We start from the raw sequence: 11998 nt of genomic DNA on the forward strand, positions 1-11998 counted from the left end.
CGATCTATGTACACCCCTAGTTACAAGCCAAAATTAGACAATGTTTGATATTGTTACAGACATTTTATTTAGTTTTACAAATAACGACAATAACTACATGTAAAGTCCAAACTAATTCAAGTCGACTGTATCAATCTTTTAATCGGAACTGTTTTAACCAGAAAACACAAGAAAGCTCCGTTTAGCATTCCAGAATCGTAACATAAAAAAATTACACCATATACAAAATTAAAATAGGCAACCTGCAAAGGTGGCTCAGTTAGTTGAACATGGGGCTTTCATAACGGAGATCTCAAGTTCGAAACGAAAGTAGAGAATTTGGCTTCCTATTGCACAAGAGCGGGTTTACCCTGTGCACACCAACTGAAAAGAAACACTAAAGTCCCGATTAAATTTAACATCAGAGTTTAGTAAATATCCAACGAATATCAAAAGTCCTCACTAGGATCAAAACTGCATTTAAGAGGTTATTTTTGAACCAACAAAGAAAGACAAGGGACTATTTTTGCCAACTACCCATCTAAAAGGTAAAGCGTTTTTAGGAATTTTCTCTCTGCGATAAACAATTTCTATGAAATTTCCGATTCTCCCAAACAAAGCTCTGATCCGAGTCAACTCAGTTTTAACTAATCACTGACTCACCGTACATCTCAATCACCGATCAAACGTACACCGTACGATTTAATTACTCGTATATTTATCCTACATATACATGTATCTACATGCTTGTTTTTAGTGGATCGATTGTTTTTCGTTTGGTTTCTTAATTAAAAACATAGGGTTTGTGAACTGCAAGTGTAGTTAATGCCAATTTTAGTTGAATTTTGAGCTTGATTCAATCCTTTGATTTGATTTGATTTGTATTTACAGGTTGAATTGTGTAAAGATGAGTGAAGTATTTGAGGGATATGAGAGGCAATACTGTGAACTTTCTGTCAATTTGTCTCGGAAATGCACTTCTGCTGCTGTTTTGCCTGATGAAGGTAAATTAATCACTTGATTTTTTTTTATTTTTTTTTTTACGTGATATGAGTTCTGGGGATAAATTCTCGGGATTTGCACCCAAGGGTGTAGCCTAGTGGTTAATGAAGTGTGTTGAGAGTTACATGGTACTTGTGCTAGTTGGATGTAGCAGGTACCCGTGCCCTAAAAATAATACTCCCTCCGTTTCAATTTGTTTGTCTAGTTTTGACTTGGCATAGAGTTTAAGAAAGTAAAGGAACTTTTGAATTTTGTGGTCTTAAACTAGAGATACGGTATAGAGAATGTACCATAATGTCTTTAATCCTGTGGTCTTAAACATGTCATGTGGAAAGTTGAAATTAAAGAATTGCCAAAAAAGGAAAGAGACATTCTTTTTTAAACGGATTAACAAGGAAAGTATGACAAACAAATTGAAACGAAGGGAGTATATCAGCTCTCGGGATTTATGGAGACTTAGCTTATTGGCATACCCAATTAGTTAGGATTTTAAGACTTCGTTCTTGTACTCTTGCATCATTATTTTAGGACTGGTGAAAGAATTGCATGTTAATGTAGGGATGAGTGTGAGATTTAGAGAATCATTAATTTTGGAGAACTCCTAATTTGCTTCAAAAGACAAATTATATTCCAGTAGTGGAATTGAAGTAAGCCCGTATAGAGCAGAATATGCATAGATGATTCATACAGCCAATTCTAACTAGTCTGGTATTAAGTAGTTCTTTGATTGATTAATTGGCTTTATACAAAATTATGAGTTTTATGTATGTGAAATTATTATGCTTCTGATGTTAGAGCAACAACAACAACAAAAAAGAACCCAGTGTGATCCCACAAGTGGGGTCTAGGGAGGGTAGATGTACGCAGACAACCCTAACTTTGTGAGGTAGAGAGGCTGTTTCCGATAGACCCTCGTCCTGCTTCTGCTGTTAGAGCCTTGTATGTTATTGTAGATATAAGTGTGAAATTTGATCAAGGATTGGAGAACCCCTTAACAGAGACTGATTTTTTCTTCTTGGAAATGAGAGATTCTTAAGGAACAAGTAAAAAGCAGAATGAAAGACAGTCCAATTCTTATTTTTATGTAGGTTAGTAGTATTTTCGTTAATTTCTTTAGTTTATACTGCTTGAACAAGCAACAAAACAAGCTTCTGATTTTCCTTTTCTGTGTTAAGCCTTTGGTAAATTGTTAAATATCTTCTGTTACCTCTATTTGATGGATTATGATTATAACTTTGCAACTGTAATGAGCAGAGCCAAAAAAGCAACAGACTTCTGAACTTAAAGCGGGATTGGATGATGCAGATGTGTTGGTAAGTTATTGACTTTTAAATTTATTCCTTTCAAAAAGATTCCATTTTTAGAACTGATGGTGAGTGCCGGTCTGCGCTTAGATACGAAAAATGGATCTTGAGGCCAGAAGTTTGCAACCAAGTTTAAAAGCAACGCTACTTGCTAAGCTGAGGGAATACAAATCAGACCTGAATAAATTGAAGAAAGAAGTGAATAAACTAGCCTTGACTGGTGCTAATCAAGCTGCCCATGATTTAGAGTCTGGAGGGATGGATCCACATGCAGTATGTATATTAACATTTCCTTCTCTCCGTTTCTCTTCTTGTTATGTTTTCGTTTGAGGATTCCACTACGTCAAACATCCTTTCATATAATTTGACTTGAATGATGTATTAGGATTTGCCATAGAATAGTTGTGTTGTGGTGTTTAACTATGTGGCAGTAGTTTCTGTTTCAAGGGTATATGACTTTGACTTGAATAATATTTTAGCATCCATTGTGCACAAGTTTCTTCTAGAGAAGCTAGATGTGGTTGTACATGTACTGTTCACGCTTGGTTGTTGAGGTAAGAGCTGGTCAAATCGATTGGAGATCAGAATTTGCAGGACTTATAAATCTACTGCTTATCTAAGAGGAATTTTTTTGGTTGACTTACATTGTCATCCGTCTAATGGTTTTACTTCATATGGTTTGTGGTCCTTGTTGGTCAAGCCCTGACAAGTAATTGATGAAATGCAACATAGCCAGGCATAAAAGAGGTTCAGCATATATTACCTGCTTACCAGTTCAATTCCTTCTCCCTTTCCTACATGACATAGTTGGAAGCATTGATGTGCGGCACGGCTAAAGGACAAGGCTGCTAATGTTTGTTTAGTGTGCTATTCGAGAAATAGACTGTAGACAGTAACATATTATCTTGATCCAAATATGTAGCTGGTTGAATCCATGTTTACATGCCTTGGGTGGACTTTGTTTCACCCATAATGAGCCATTATCTGATTTTCACAGGCTTCTGCAAATCAAAGGGAACGTTTAGCAATGTCAACAGAGAGGCTAGATCAGTCAAGTGACAGACTCAGGGAGAGCCGGAGGATTGCTTTGGAGACTGAAGACCTTGGTGTCTCAATTCTCGGTGACTTGCACCAACAACGTGAAACACTGCTACATTCACATACGAAGGTATGAGACCTTTGATGTTTGCAGTTATAGTTTGTGCCGGATAACCTTTTGAAACCTCCTTTCTGGTTCTAGGAGTCCTTTAGTTTCTTTCTTTCCCTCTATATGCATAGCCTCTACAGTTCTGGTTAGTGTAGCTACCTTGCGGGCTATATTTATTAAATGTCTTTGGTTTTTTACAGCTTCATGGTGTAGATGATGCCATTGACAAGAGCAAGAAGATCTTGACTTCTATGTCTAGAAGAATTAGCCGAAACAAGTGGATTATGGGCTCTGTGATTGGAGCCCTTATCCTCGCAATCATTATCATCCTCTATTTCAAGCTTTTCCGTTGAGTACCCATGTAATTCAACTGGAAGTTTGGATGTAAATCTGGTTTGTTATCATGTATCTGGCTTGTATGCTATACGGATTTTTATTTTCAGCTGCATTTAAGTGTACATCCTGAATGAAACTGTTTGATACTTAAAAGGAAAAATAAGCACTTGATTGTCACAATACTGCTCCTATTAACTCTTATCCCCTTTCTACCTGGCATTTTGTATAGTTGCCTTCTGGCTCCTAGTTGATTGTCAGTGTGATGTGGTTTTTATTTATGTGCCATTCAACATCAATATCAATTGTCTAAATGCTATGTATAGTAGTAAGTGAAATGGGAAATGAACGTTTATGTATACTAGTTAGTGAAATGGGAAATACACGTTTATACGATGCGTCAATTGTCAAATAAGATTATGACGTATTTGTGCTTTCAACATACCCTGTTCATGCTCATGTTAAACACTATTTTATTTCTTAACTGGGATGTCTTTGTTAAAGAAGGTTCTGATAGCTCCGAGAATGTGCATATCTCACTTTGGTTGTGTAAAAGTTTGTTCAATATTTTATAACACTTCTGCCTTTACATATTTTATGGTCTTCAATTCTTCATTACTTAAAATTTTGAGTTGGATGCTTAGATTTCCAAAAGTTCCAACTCAAATGCGATGTTAAAAAAAAAAGAAAGTCTGATGCACGAAGCATGACAGCCTATAGTCTTTGTTACAGTTCCAGCAATTCTCTAGTTTGAACAAAAAGGCCAAAGTGTATTTGCGTAATTGCATCTCTTCATTTGTTTTTTCCTTCCAAAATTTGGTTACGTGAGGGAATGAGAGAAAAGAACAGGTCAAAGTTTTCATGTCAATGTTACCACTAGGCGATGAGATTTGGTGTTCAGATATGACCAATAATTTCTTTCGTTTTTTTAAACAAGGGTATAACGATTTATATTCTGAAGATTTAAATTATTAAAAGAAAATATTTCACAAATTTTCCAAAATCATATTGAGGTACCGTGTTTGACGCGAGCTCCACTGGGTCCCATGACCATCCTTGAATCACATCGAAAAAAAAATCTGCACAAACACACCAAACTCCAAAGATGATTCACAAAAACTATCCAAACTATTTACACATACATACTCACTTCATCCCAATTATTGTGACTTAAAAGAATTTTTTTTATTTCTAATTTTTAAATATGTAAATTTATTTTTAAAATAAAAAACTTTGTTCAAACACACATCAAAATTAATATTTCCTAGTATTTACATGATATAGTTTGATTAAACATAAAATTTAAAAAAAAAATGAAAACTTTTAAAATAATGTAAAATAACTTATAGATACTCGTGTCGTGTGGTGGTAAATCATGGTAAAAGAGAAAGTTTTTACATTAAATTATTTTTAAATATAAAAATACTTTTTTTAACATATTTAAAAAAAGGTATAAATCAAAATACAAATGGTGTCACGTAAATTGAAACAGACGCGGTAACAATTTGGATTTCTTCTCTCCTCTTCTAACTACCTTTCCCGTTTACATTTATTTCCTCAGCTTCGTTTACACAGTCCTTCACGCATAGAATTCAATGGATTCTGTAACATCAGTTTCTCCGTCAATCGTTCTTCCTCCCGGAAAGCTTTTCCATCACCGTCGGCGAATCTCCGGTTTCTTTTCTCACGCTAAGTTTACTCAGTTCCGGATTTCAATTTTCAAGAATGAAAGTTGTAGTGTAAGGAGAAGGAGGTCTATGACTGTTTGTTGCAAATTGAGGAGTGGAGGTGAGGAGAAAGAAGAAGAAGAAGAAGAAGAAGAGGAAAGCTTAAGGAGAGATGATGAAGTGGAGAAAGCGCTTCGTATGGATGGTACTATTCCAGGCACTCCTAATGAGTTTGTAGAGCAAGTGTCTTCACGTGCTTATGATATGCGTAGACATCTTCAACAGAGTTTCGACAGTAGTAGCTATGATGGTGAACTTTCATTTCTCTCCTTCTAATCCTGTTTCTCATTTCGTTTTTACTTACTTATGCTAATAATATGAATATAGTGGTTGAAAAGTGGAATGTTTTGAATTAGACAAAAGAAATTAGAATCTTGAAAGTTTTCCAAGTTAATATTTGTCCCCTGAGGACTTAGTTCAAGCGTCAAAGATTGAGGAACTTGTGACTTAGGTCACAGGTTTGGGCAACAAAAGCTAAATATAAAAAATTATGTTTCCCCTAGGAATCGAACCAGGGACGCTAGAGACAATTTTGAACACCCTGGACCGCTTGAGCTAAGCTTTTACATTTGTTCAGGGTATTCAAAAGTTAATATATATACATAAACACGGAAAATCTACCCTATATATATATAATGTAATTTTTCGCCGAGGGTGTTTGGGTGAACACCCTCACCACCCTCTAAATGCGCCCCTGGCCATGGGAACTAAGTCTGGTATTTAAGTGGAGAACAGTAGAGGAATGGCTCTGTTATTCCCGAGTTTCGAAGTGTTGTGGTTGGTCCTAATGGTTCACCCCAAGTACATCGGTCATCAAAAAAAGTTATTGTTCTGTTTTTTTATAACCATGGAGTCTGGGATCTCGACTAAGTTCACGAATTACCTGCTACCTTCCGCCAGCACAGGTATCAGGTAACTCTGTCCCCCAAAGCTTGGATAATGGGAAGAAATCACCTAGTGCTTTTGTCTTTGCCTGGAATTGAACCCGAGACTTCATGGTTCTCAACTCACTTCATTGACAACTAGGCCACACCCTTGGGTGCTCAAAAAAAGTTATTGTTAGTGGAATGCTGTCAAACATTTGGAGTTAGTGAAAACTAACTCACAGGGAATACATGATTAGTTTTCACCAAATTGGTGTCTTGAGTCTATAGGCTACCTTTCTGATCTGCTTTTCTATGAGTTCTACTTTCAGATTGGGCCACGTCTTTTGGTTGTTTAAGTAGGTTTGCTCTAAGATCGTTGCAAAAGAACACAAAACATGTATCAAATGTAACAGGACACTTAGTTTATTGGTAAAACATTCTAATAGTACTGAAAAGAGTAACAAGATGGCCTCCACGATCCTTTTTGCAGTGTCTGCTGCTACTAGAGTATTCCCTGGAGTGTTTTCTAGTTCCCAATTTTCCCCCTAAAATGCAAAGAGTCATAAAAAATGAAACAGAGAGGATAACATAAAGTACTATGATCGAGATATAATATAATAACTCTTTTTCTGTTTTAAGTAAACACTGGTGCAATTACTTATGGAATTGGCCTTTGCTGGTGCCTGAATTAAGTAGCTTAACCAAAGTTGCAGATACCATATAAAAAAAGGGAATAGCTGCTTTGATGAATTCACTGGATTATCTTAGCTTGGAATAGCTACTTTGATGAATTCAATGGATTATCTTAGCTTTCGTCCTTTCTACTTGTGTTATGATATGAAAATAAGGCTAAGGTTCAAGAGAAGGAGACATTATTGACTTGCATTGAGAGGAATCTTAGGCTTTCGATGAAATGTTTAACCTTTAATGCATTAGATAACTATAATTAGTTTAGAGAAGCTGGATATTGTGATTTAAAGGTTGAACAAAGTATTTTCTTATTTAAAAAAAAAAGGTTGAACAAAGTTTTTTTTTCCCCCATTTTCTTAACTGTCATAGCCAGTGCTGATTATTATCAAGGCAAATTACAATTGTGCAACATGTCTTGCAAAGTTTGATTGCATTAGTGGAGGATGTTGATAAATTTATATCACCTGTCTTTCTTATCTGTTCTTGGAGGCTGTAAGATAAATCTATATATCCTGGTCTGGAGGCTATAAGATCAGGATCAAAGTATCTCTTTCAGTGCCGTTCCCATCAGATAACATTGGTACTACGTACTATCATTGAAGGAACAATACCAATCGATATTCTTTATCCTCCTTGAGTCGCATCCTATTCCATGATCAAAAATGCAATGATGCTTTTGAGATCTTCTCATAATAGTAACTGTTGCTGCTATTATCAGAAGAAATCTGCTGAACATAAACTTTGTGTCCAATATATCTAGAAATAGAAGAACTAAGTAGCTACCTCACAAATATATAAACGAAAACAAAGTATCTAACTTATACAATTAAAAATTTAGCATTTTATCATTCTTATAGGGCAGAACATCTAAGAACAATTGTGCAACATTGAACTTAATTTCATAAACTGTTTTTAGCTTCTTTAAAGCTCTCGTAATTATCCATATGTTACAAAAGTTAAAAATGATGATAAGTTTCATTGAGATATAACCAAGCACCTGATACAAATTAAGCTAAAAGGAGGCGAGGAAGATAAGTAGGACAATGCACACCAAAAATAATTACTCAACAAAAAGGTAGTTTCAATGCAACTGAAAAATGAATACAGTAGAATGATTACTCGCCTTTATAGAATCTTTAAAACCATGTTCATAAGAAAAATTCGAAAGAATTGAATGAGAAGCCGTATGAGGTGAAAATCTCATGTACGGTTCTGTAGAGTGGTAGTGAGGGTGACTTATCTGTCAACTCTATTAGAACGCTATCAATTTTCTGATGTGCAATAAAGTTATAGATTTATATTTCAATACTAACACAAAAGGAAGTGCGCAACAACCTCGTTATATATATTTCTTAAAGAATTAGTTGTTAATTACTATTATACTTAAAGGAGTACTTATTATTTAAACATTACTTTCATTGAAAACTATTCGTCAACTTTTTTTCGTTGATATGATAATCTTTTCTATTCATAATTTTTCATTATCATTGCACTTGTACATGACTAGTTTTTCAAAAGTACATTGAACATTCAATCTTTTCCTTAACGACGTACTTGTGGGTCGACCAACTGTAACATGTTTAGTGATTTCAGGATGCCTACTAGGTGATAGAAATCTTGCCTGCTACAAGCGGAACACATAATGTAGGTCGTAGAGCAGACACGCATAATGTAGTGGCGACATTTTGAGCATTTCTCTTTCAAAGTTTCAAGGAGACATTACTTTCAATCTTTTACTGCAGTGCTGGAGGCTAACCCTTGGAGAGAAACACCTAAACCTGTATACGTGCTGACCCAGAGGGAGAACCAGTTGTGTACAATGAAGACCCGGAGAAACCGAAGGTGTGTTTCTTTCTTTTAACTTAAGTGAATCCTAATTTTCTTTGCTGAGATTCTTTTCCTCTTGCAGTGAGGTTGAAAGAGAGCTTGGAATGTTGTTCTCCAAAGGAGGAAAAAGGAAAAATCGTGCAAAGCAGCCAGAAGCTGACACAAGATTTCAGATGCTTGTTGAGGATATCAGAGAGGGAGTACTTGTAAGTATTTGTGTTTGTTGCCTCTTTCAGTTTTCTATTTCATGACATTCTGAGTTTTTTTTACATATTTTTATAAGATCTCGAGCACGGAAGATCTCGAAGCATTTGTAATCCTTAAGAAAAGCCTTTATGTTAGTACTAATACATACTCTTAAACCAAAGAAGCTATCGTACATTTGAAGCGTTACTATGTGTAGATATATTACATTCTTAATGTATGATGCCTGAGACTGTTCCCAATTATGAGCTTTTACCTCAGATTTTCGATAAAACATTTCTCTATCTGCGCAGAGTGTTCAAGAAATAACATTGTAGCCTCGAGCTTCGAATTAGTTGATTGTTGGGTGATTAAGACATCCTCCTACATCTGCTGATGTTGACTGATGGTTGAGATAGTTCTCTTTCTGTAAATGGTCCAGATGTAATTCCAGATATCAGGTGGAGGATCAAAATTGATAGAGAAAGAATTAGGGAGGGATAGAACAAGTTAAAAAGTTATGGTCTTAAAAATATTTGTCTCATTACGTGAGCTCTTGAATTTTCACTTGTATGGAAGTTGTTGACTCTAGTATGCCACATGGATAATTCAAAAAAGTTCTGGAAGCTCCCATTTTACTCTTATACTGGCTAGCATCACAGTTTCTGTGCTGCCGTTAAGTGAATATGCAACAACTGATCATTCTTTAACATTAGAAAAAATCAGTTTCAGCTTTCAATTTATGATGTATGTATGTTTATCTTCTTACGAAAGGAGTGTATAGGTAATGTAACATCATCGCAGAGGCTAAAGCTCTATATATGCTTGCAACTCTGATGACTTGAATTCCAATACTCGGCACCCCCTTCAACCTAAAGAAAAAGGGAGGAATAAATGATGAAACGGGAGATCATAGTTGGTTGAGGTCTCTTTTATGAAGGAGCACATTTTAGATCGTAAAGATAGAAGGTTCGAGCACTGTGAGCTTTAGACAAAAAATACAATGCTTCTATTTTTTCTAGACTGCAAGTACATTTCTCTTTGGAAAACTTTACTGAAGTTAAATTGCTGATTTTATCTGAAACATTTGAAAGAGACGGAATGGAGTTTAATTTGTCAAAGTTGTCGGTCTGGTGATTGAATGCGGAAAGAGGACAGTGTCATGTGGGTGGAATATGCATTTATTTGTAGAGACGTGTTATTGCCTTCCACCTTTCCCAGGACTCATTCCATCCCAATGGAGGACAGCTCGTCTATCGTTTATAGGATGCCTAGAATATCAAGTCCGCCTTTCCACAAAGCAAATCACACCTTTGATTTATATCAGAGAGGTGTTCTCAGGATCTTCATCCAGAAATTCTAGAATTTTTGGTTTTCCATCATCTTGCCAGCTCCAGTGCTCATTCTCCATTGACATTCCTGCTAAATAAAGGCTTTGTCATCTTGCGGCAGATAGATTTTGTTAGCTTTCCTATTCTAGTTTTCTTTTTAATATTTGAGAGCACATTATTGCCCTTTTTGGTGACTACTTTATAGACATATATTATGGGTAGACTATGTGAAAGGGAATATGTTGCTAGAAGAGTGAGCATGTTAATCATGCACACTGTGATCTTCATACATAGATAAATTAGTTGATTTACCTTTCTTAGTCTTTTGGCTAAGATCAAATGAAGTTAGTAACTCAGAATTTGTTCTTCAACTGAAAACTAGATTAAGCAAAATTCTTCTGCAACTAATATCTTAAACTCTCTGAAGGTATTTGAGGATGAAAATGAGGCTGCAAAATACTGTGACTTGCTTCAGGGAGGTGGTCAAGGTTGTGAAGGTGTTGCAGAGATAGAGGCTTCATCAGTAAGAAAAAAGCTACAAAGCTACTTTCAGGAGTGAGTTATTTTCTAGTCGTCCTAATATCAATTTGACCCTTCTATAGGTATTTGATCTATGCCGGAAGATGAGGGCACTGGCAGTTTTATTTCGTCGGGGCAGAACACCTCCTTTGCCGGAAAGCCTCCAGCTAAACTTAAGGGCACGCAAACGCTCACTTGAAGACCAAGAGAACTTGATGTAATGTTCCTATGTTTGAGCTGAGTACAGGTGATGCCCATTGTCTAGTATGCAAAAACACATATTGGACACAGTAATATAATTCTTCTCTGTGCAGCTATTTTAGTCTGTCATAGCTCAGACATGTATATATATAATATGACAGATAACTCTAATGGTTAATGTATATAAAGGATTCTCAACTGCATCCCTGCCGCAATCATCAGTTCAAAATTTTAATTTTTATGCGATCTTACCAAGTAGCTGCCCTCAGACCCCACTTGTGGAATTACACTGGGTATCTTCTTGTTGTCTTAATGAGTAGCTGCAATCTTCTAGTTACTTCTAAAAGCTAGTTTTTAACTAGGAAATAGATTGTCAGTCTCGGATTGACAAAAGAGACTTGGAGTAGAGATATATCTTAAAAAAAAAAAAAAAAAAAAAAAAAAAAAAAAAAACTAGTACTACTATTTAAGAGGATAGAATACTTGCGGGCGGTTGTATTATGTGGAGAGGCAGATCAACGATTTGAAACTAATGGGATTCTTTAACAGCCTCAAGTTAATATATATGGTAATCATTGTGTTCTTTTTTCGAATAATAATTGAATTCACAGTTAATTATTTATAGATATTTAATCGGATTTCTTAATAGTATATACATACACATAATCTAGGTGGAAGCTATTAGGGTTCACCTGAATTCATAGGTTACAAGCTAGATCCGCCTATGATTATGTGCTAGTCATAATTACTTAAAAAAATTAAGAAGCTTATCAAGCACGAAAATCGTACTTCTAGGTTATGGTTGACTTCGCTGATAACAAACATAGTCTTCCTTTTTTGGTGGTGAAATGAGAATTCGTAGAGCATAATTCTTAAGTACCTGGAGGAT

The 11998-nt window shown here is 35.6% G+C and overlaps 2 protein-coding genes across 5 annotated transcripts; both read left to right on the plus strand.

The window, feature by feature from the left end:
• Positions 1-389: 389 nt before the first annotated feature.
• Positions 390-3948, plus strand: LOC132642034 (vesicle transport v-SNARE 12-like). Of its 4 annotated transcripts, none has more exons than XM_060359266.1 (6): positions 390-527; positions 871-983; positions 2236-2294; positions 2376-2558; positions 3283-3453; positions 3633-3948. In XM_060359266.1, the coding sequence occupies exons 2-6, from the start codon at positions 887-889 to the stop codon at positions 3783-3785; spliced, it is 663 nt and encodes a 220-aa protein (XP_060215249.1). In that variant the 5' UTR covers positions 390-527; positions 871-886; the 3' UTR covers positions 3786-3948. The 4 variants fall into 4 exon arrangements, with proteins under 4 accessions (XP_060215249.1, XP_060215248.1, XP_060215250.1 ...); XM_060359265.1 differs by lacking the exon at positions 390-527 and adding an exon at positions 534-674; XM_060359267.1 differs by lacking the exon at positions 390-527 and adding an exon at positions 534-667.
• A 1311-nt stretch (positions 3949-5259) lies between these two features.
• On the plus strand, positions 5260-11312 carry LOC132642033 (uncharacterized). Its single transcript, XM_060359264.1, has 5 exons — positions 5260-5742; positions 8791-8890; positions 8958-9081; positions 10817-10912; positions 10992-11312. The coding sequence occupies exons 1-5, from the start codon at positions 5361-5363 to the stop codon at positions 11127-11129; spliced, it is 840 nt and encodes a 279-aa protein (XP_060215247.1). The 5' UTR covers positions 5260-5360; the 3' UTR covers positions 11130-11312.
• Positions 11313-11998: the final 686 nt, after the last annotated feature.

This window comes from Lycium barbarum, chromosome 5 (genome assembly GCF_019175385.1).
Source record: "Lycium barbarum isolate Lr01 chromosome 5, ASM1917538v2, whole genome shotgun sequence".
Taxonomy (NCBI): domain Eukaryota; kingdom Viridiplantae; phylum Streptophyta; class Magnoliopsida; order Solanales; family Solanaceae; genus Lycium; species Lycium barbarum.

Bases quoted from the DNA above. Each gene is read 5' to 3' on its own strand.
- LOC132642034 (XM_060359266.1), top strand. From the start codon at position 887: ATGAGTGAAGTATTTGAGGGATATGAGAGGCAATACTGTGAACTTTCT. The intron at 984-2,235 runs GTAAATTAATCA...TGTAATGAGCAG, and splicing joins TGCTGTTTTGCCTGATGAAG to AGCCAAAAAAGCAACAGACT. The intron at 3,454-3,632 runs GTATGAGACCTT...GGTTTTTTACAG, and splicing joins TGCTACATTCACATACGAAG to CTTCATGGTGTAGATGATGC.
- LOC132642033 (XM_060359264.1), top strand. From the start codon at position 5,361: ATGGATTCTGTAACATCAGTTTCTCCGTCAATCGTTCTTCCTCCCGGA. The intron at 8,891-8,957 runs GTGTGTTTCTTT...TTCCTCTTGCAG, and splicing joins AAGACCCGGAGAAACCGAAG to TGAGGTTGAAAGAGAGCTTG. The intron at 9,082-10,816 runs GTAAGTATTTGT...AACTCTCTGAAG, and splicing joins ATATCAGAGAGGGAGTACTT to GTATTTGAGGATGAAAATGA.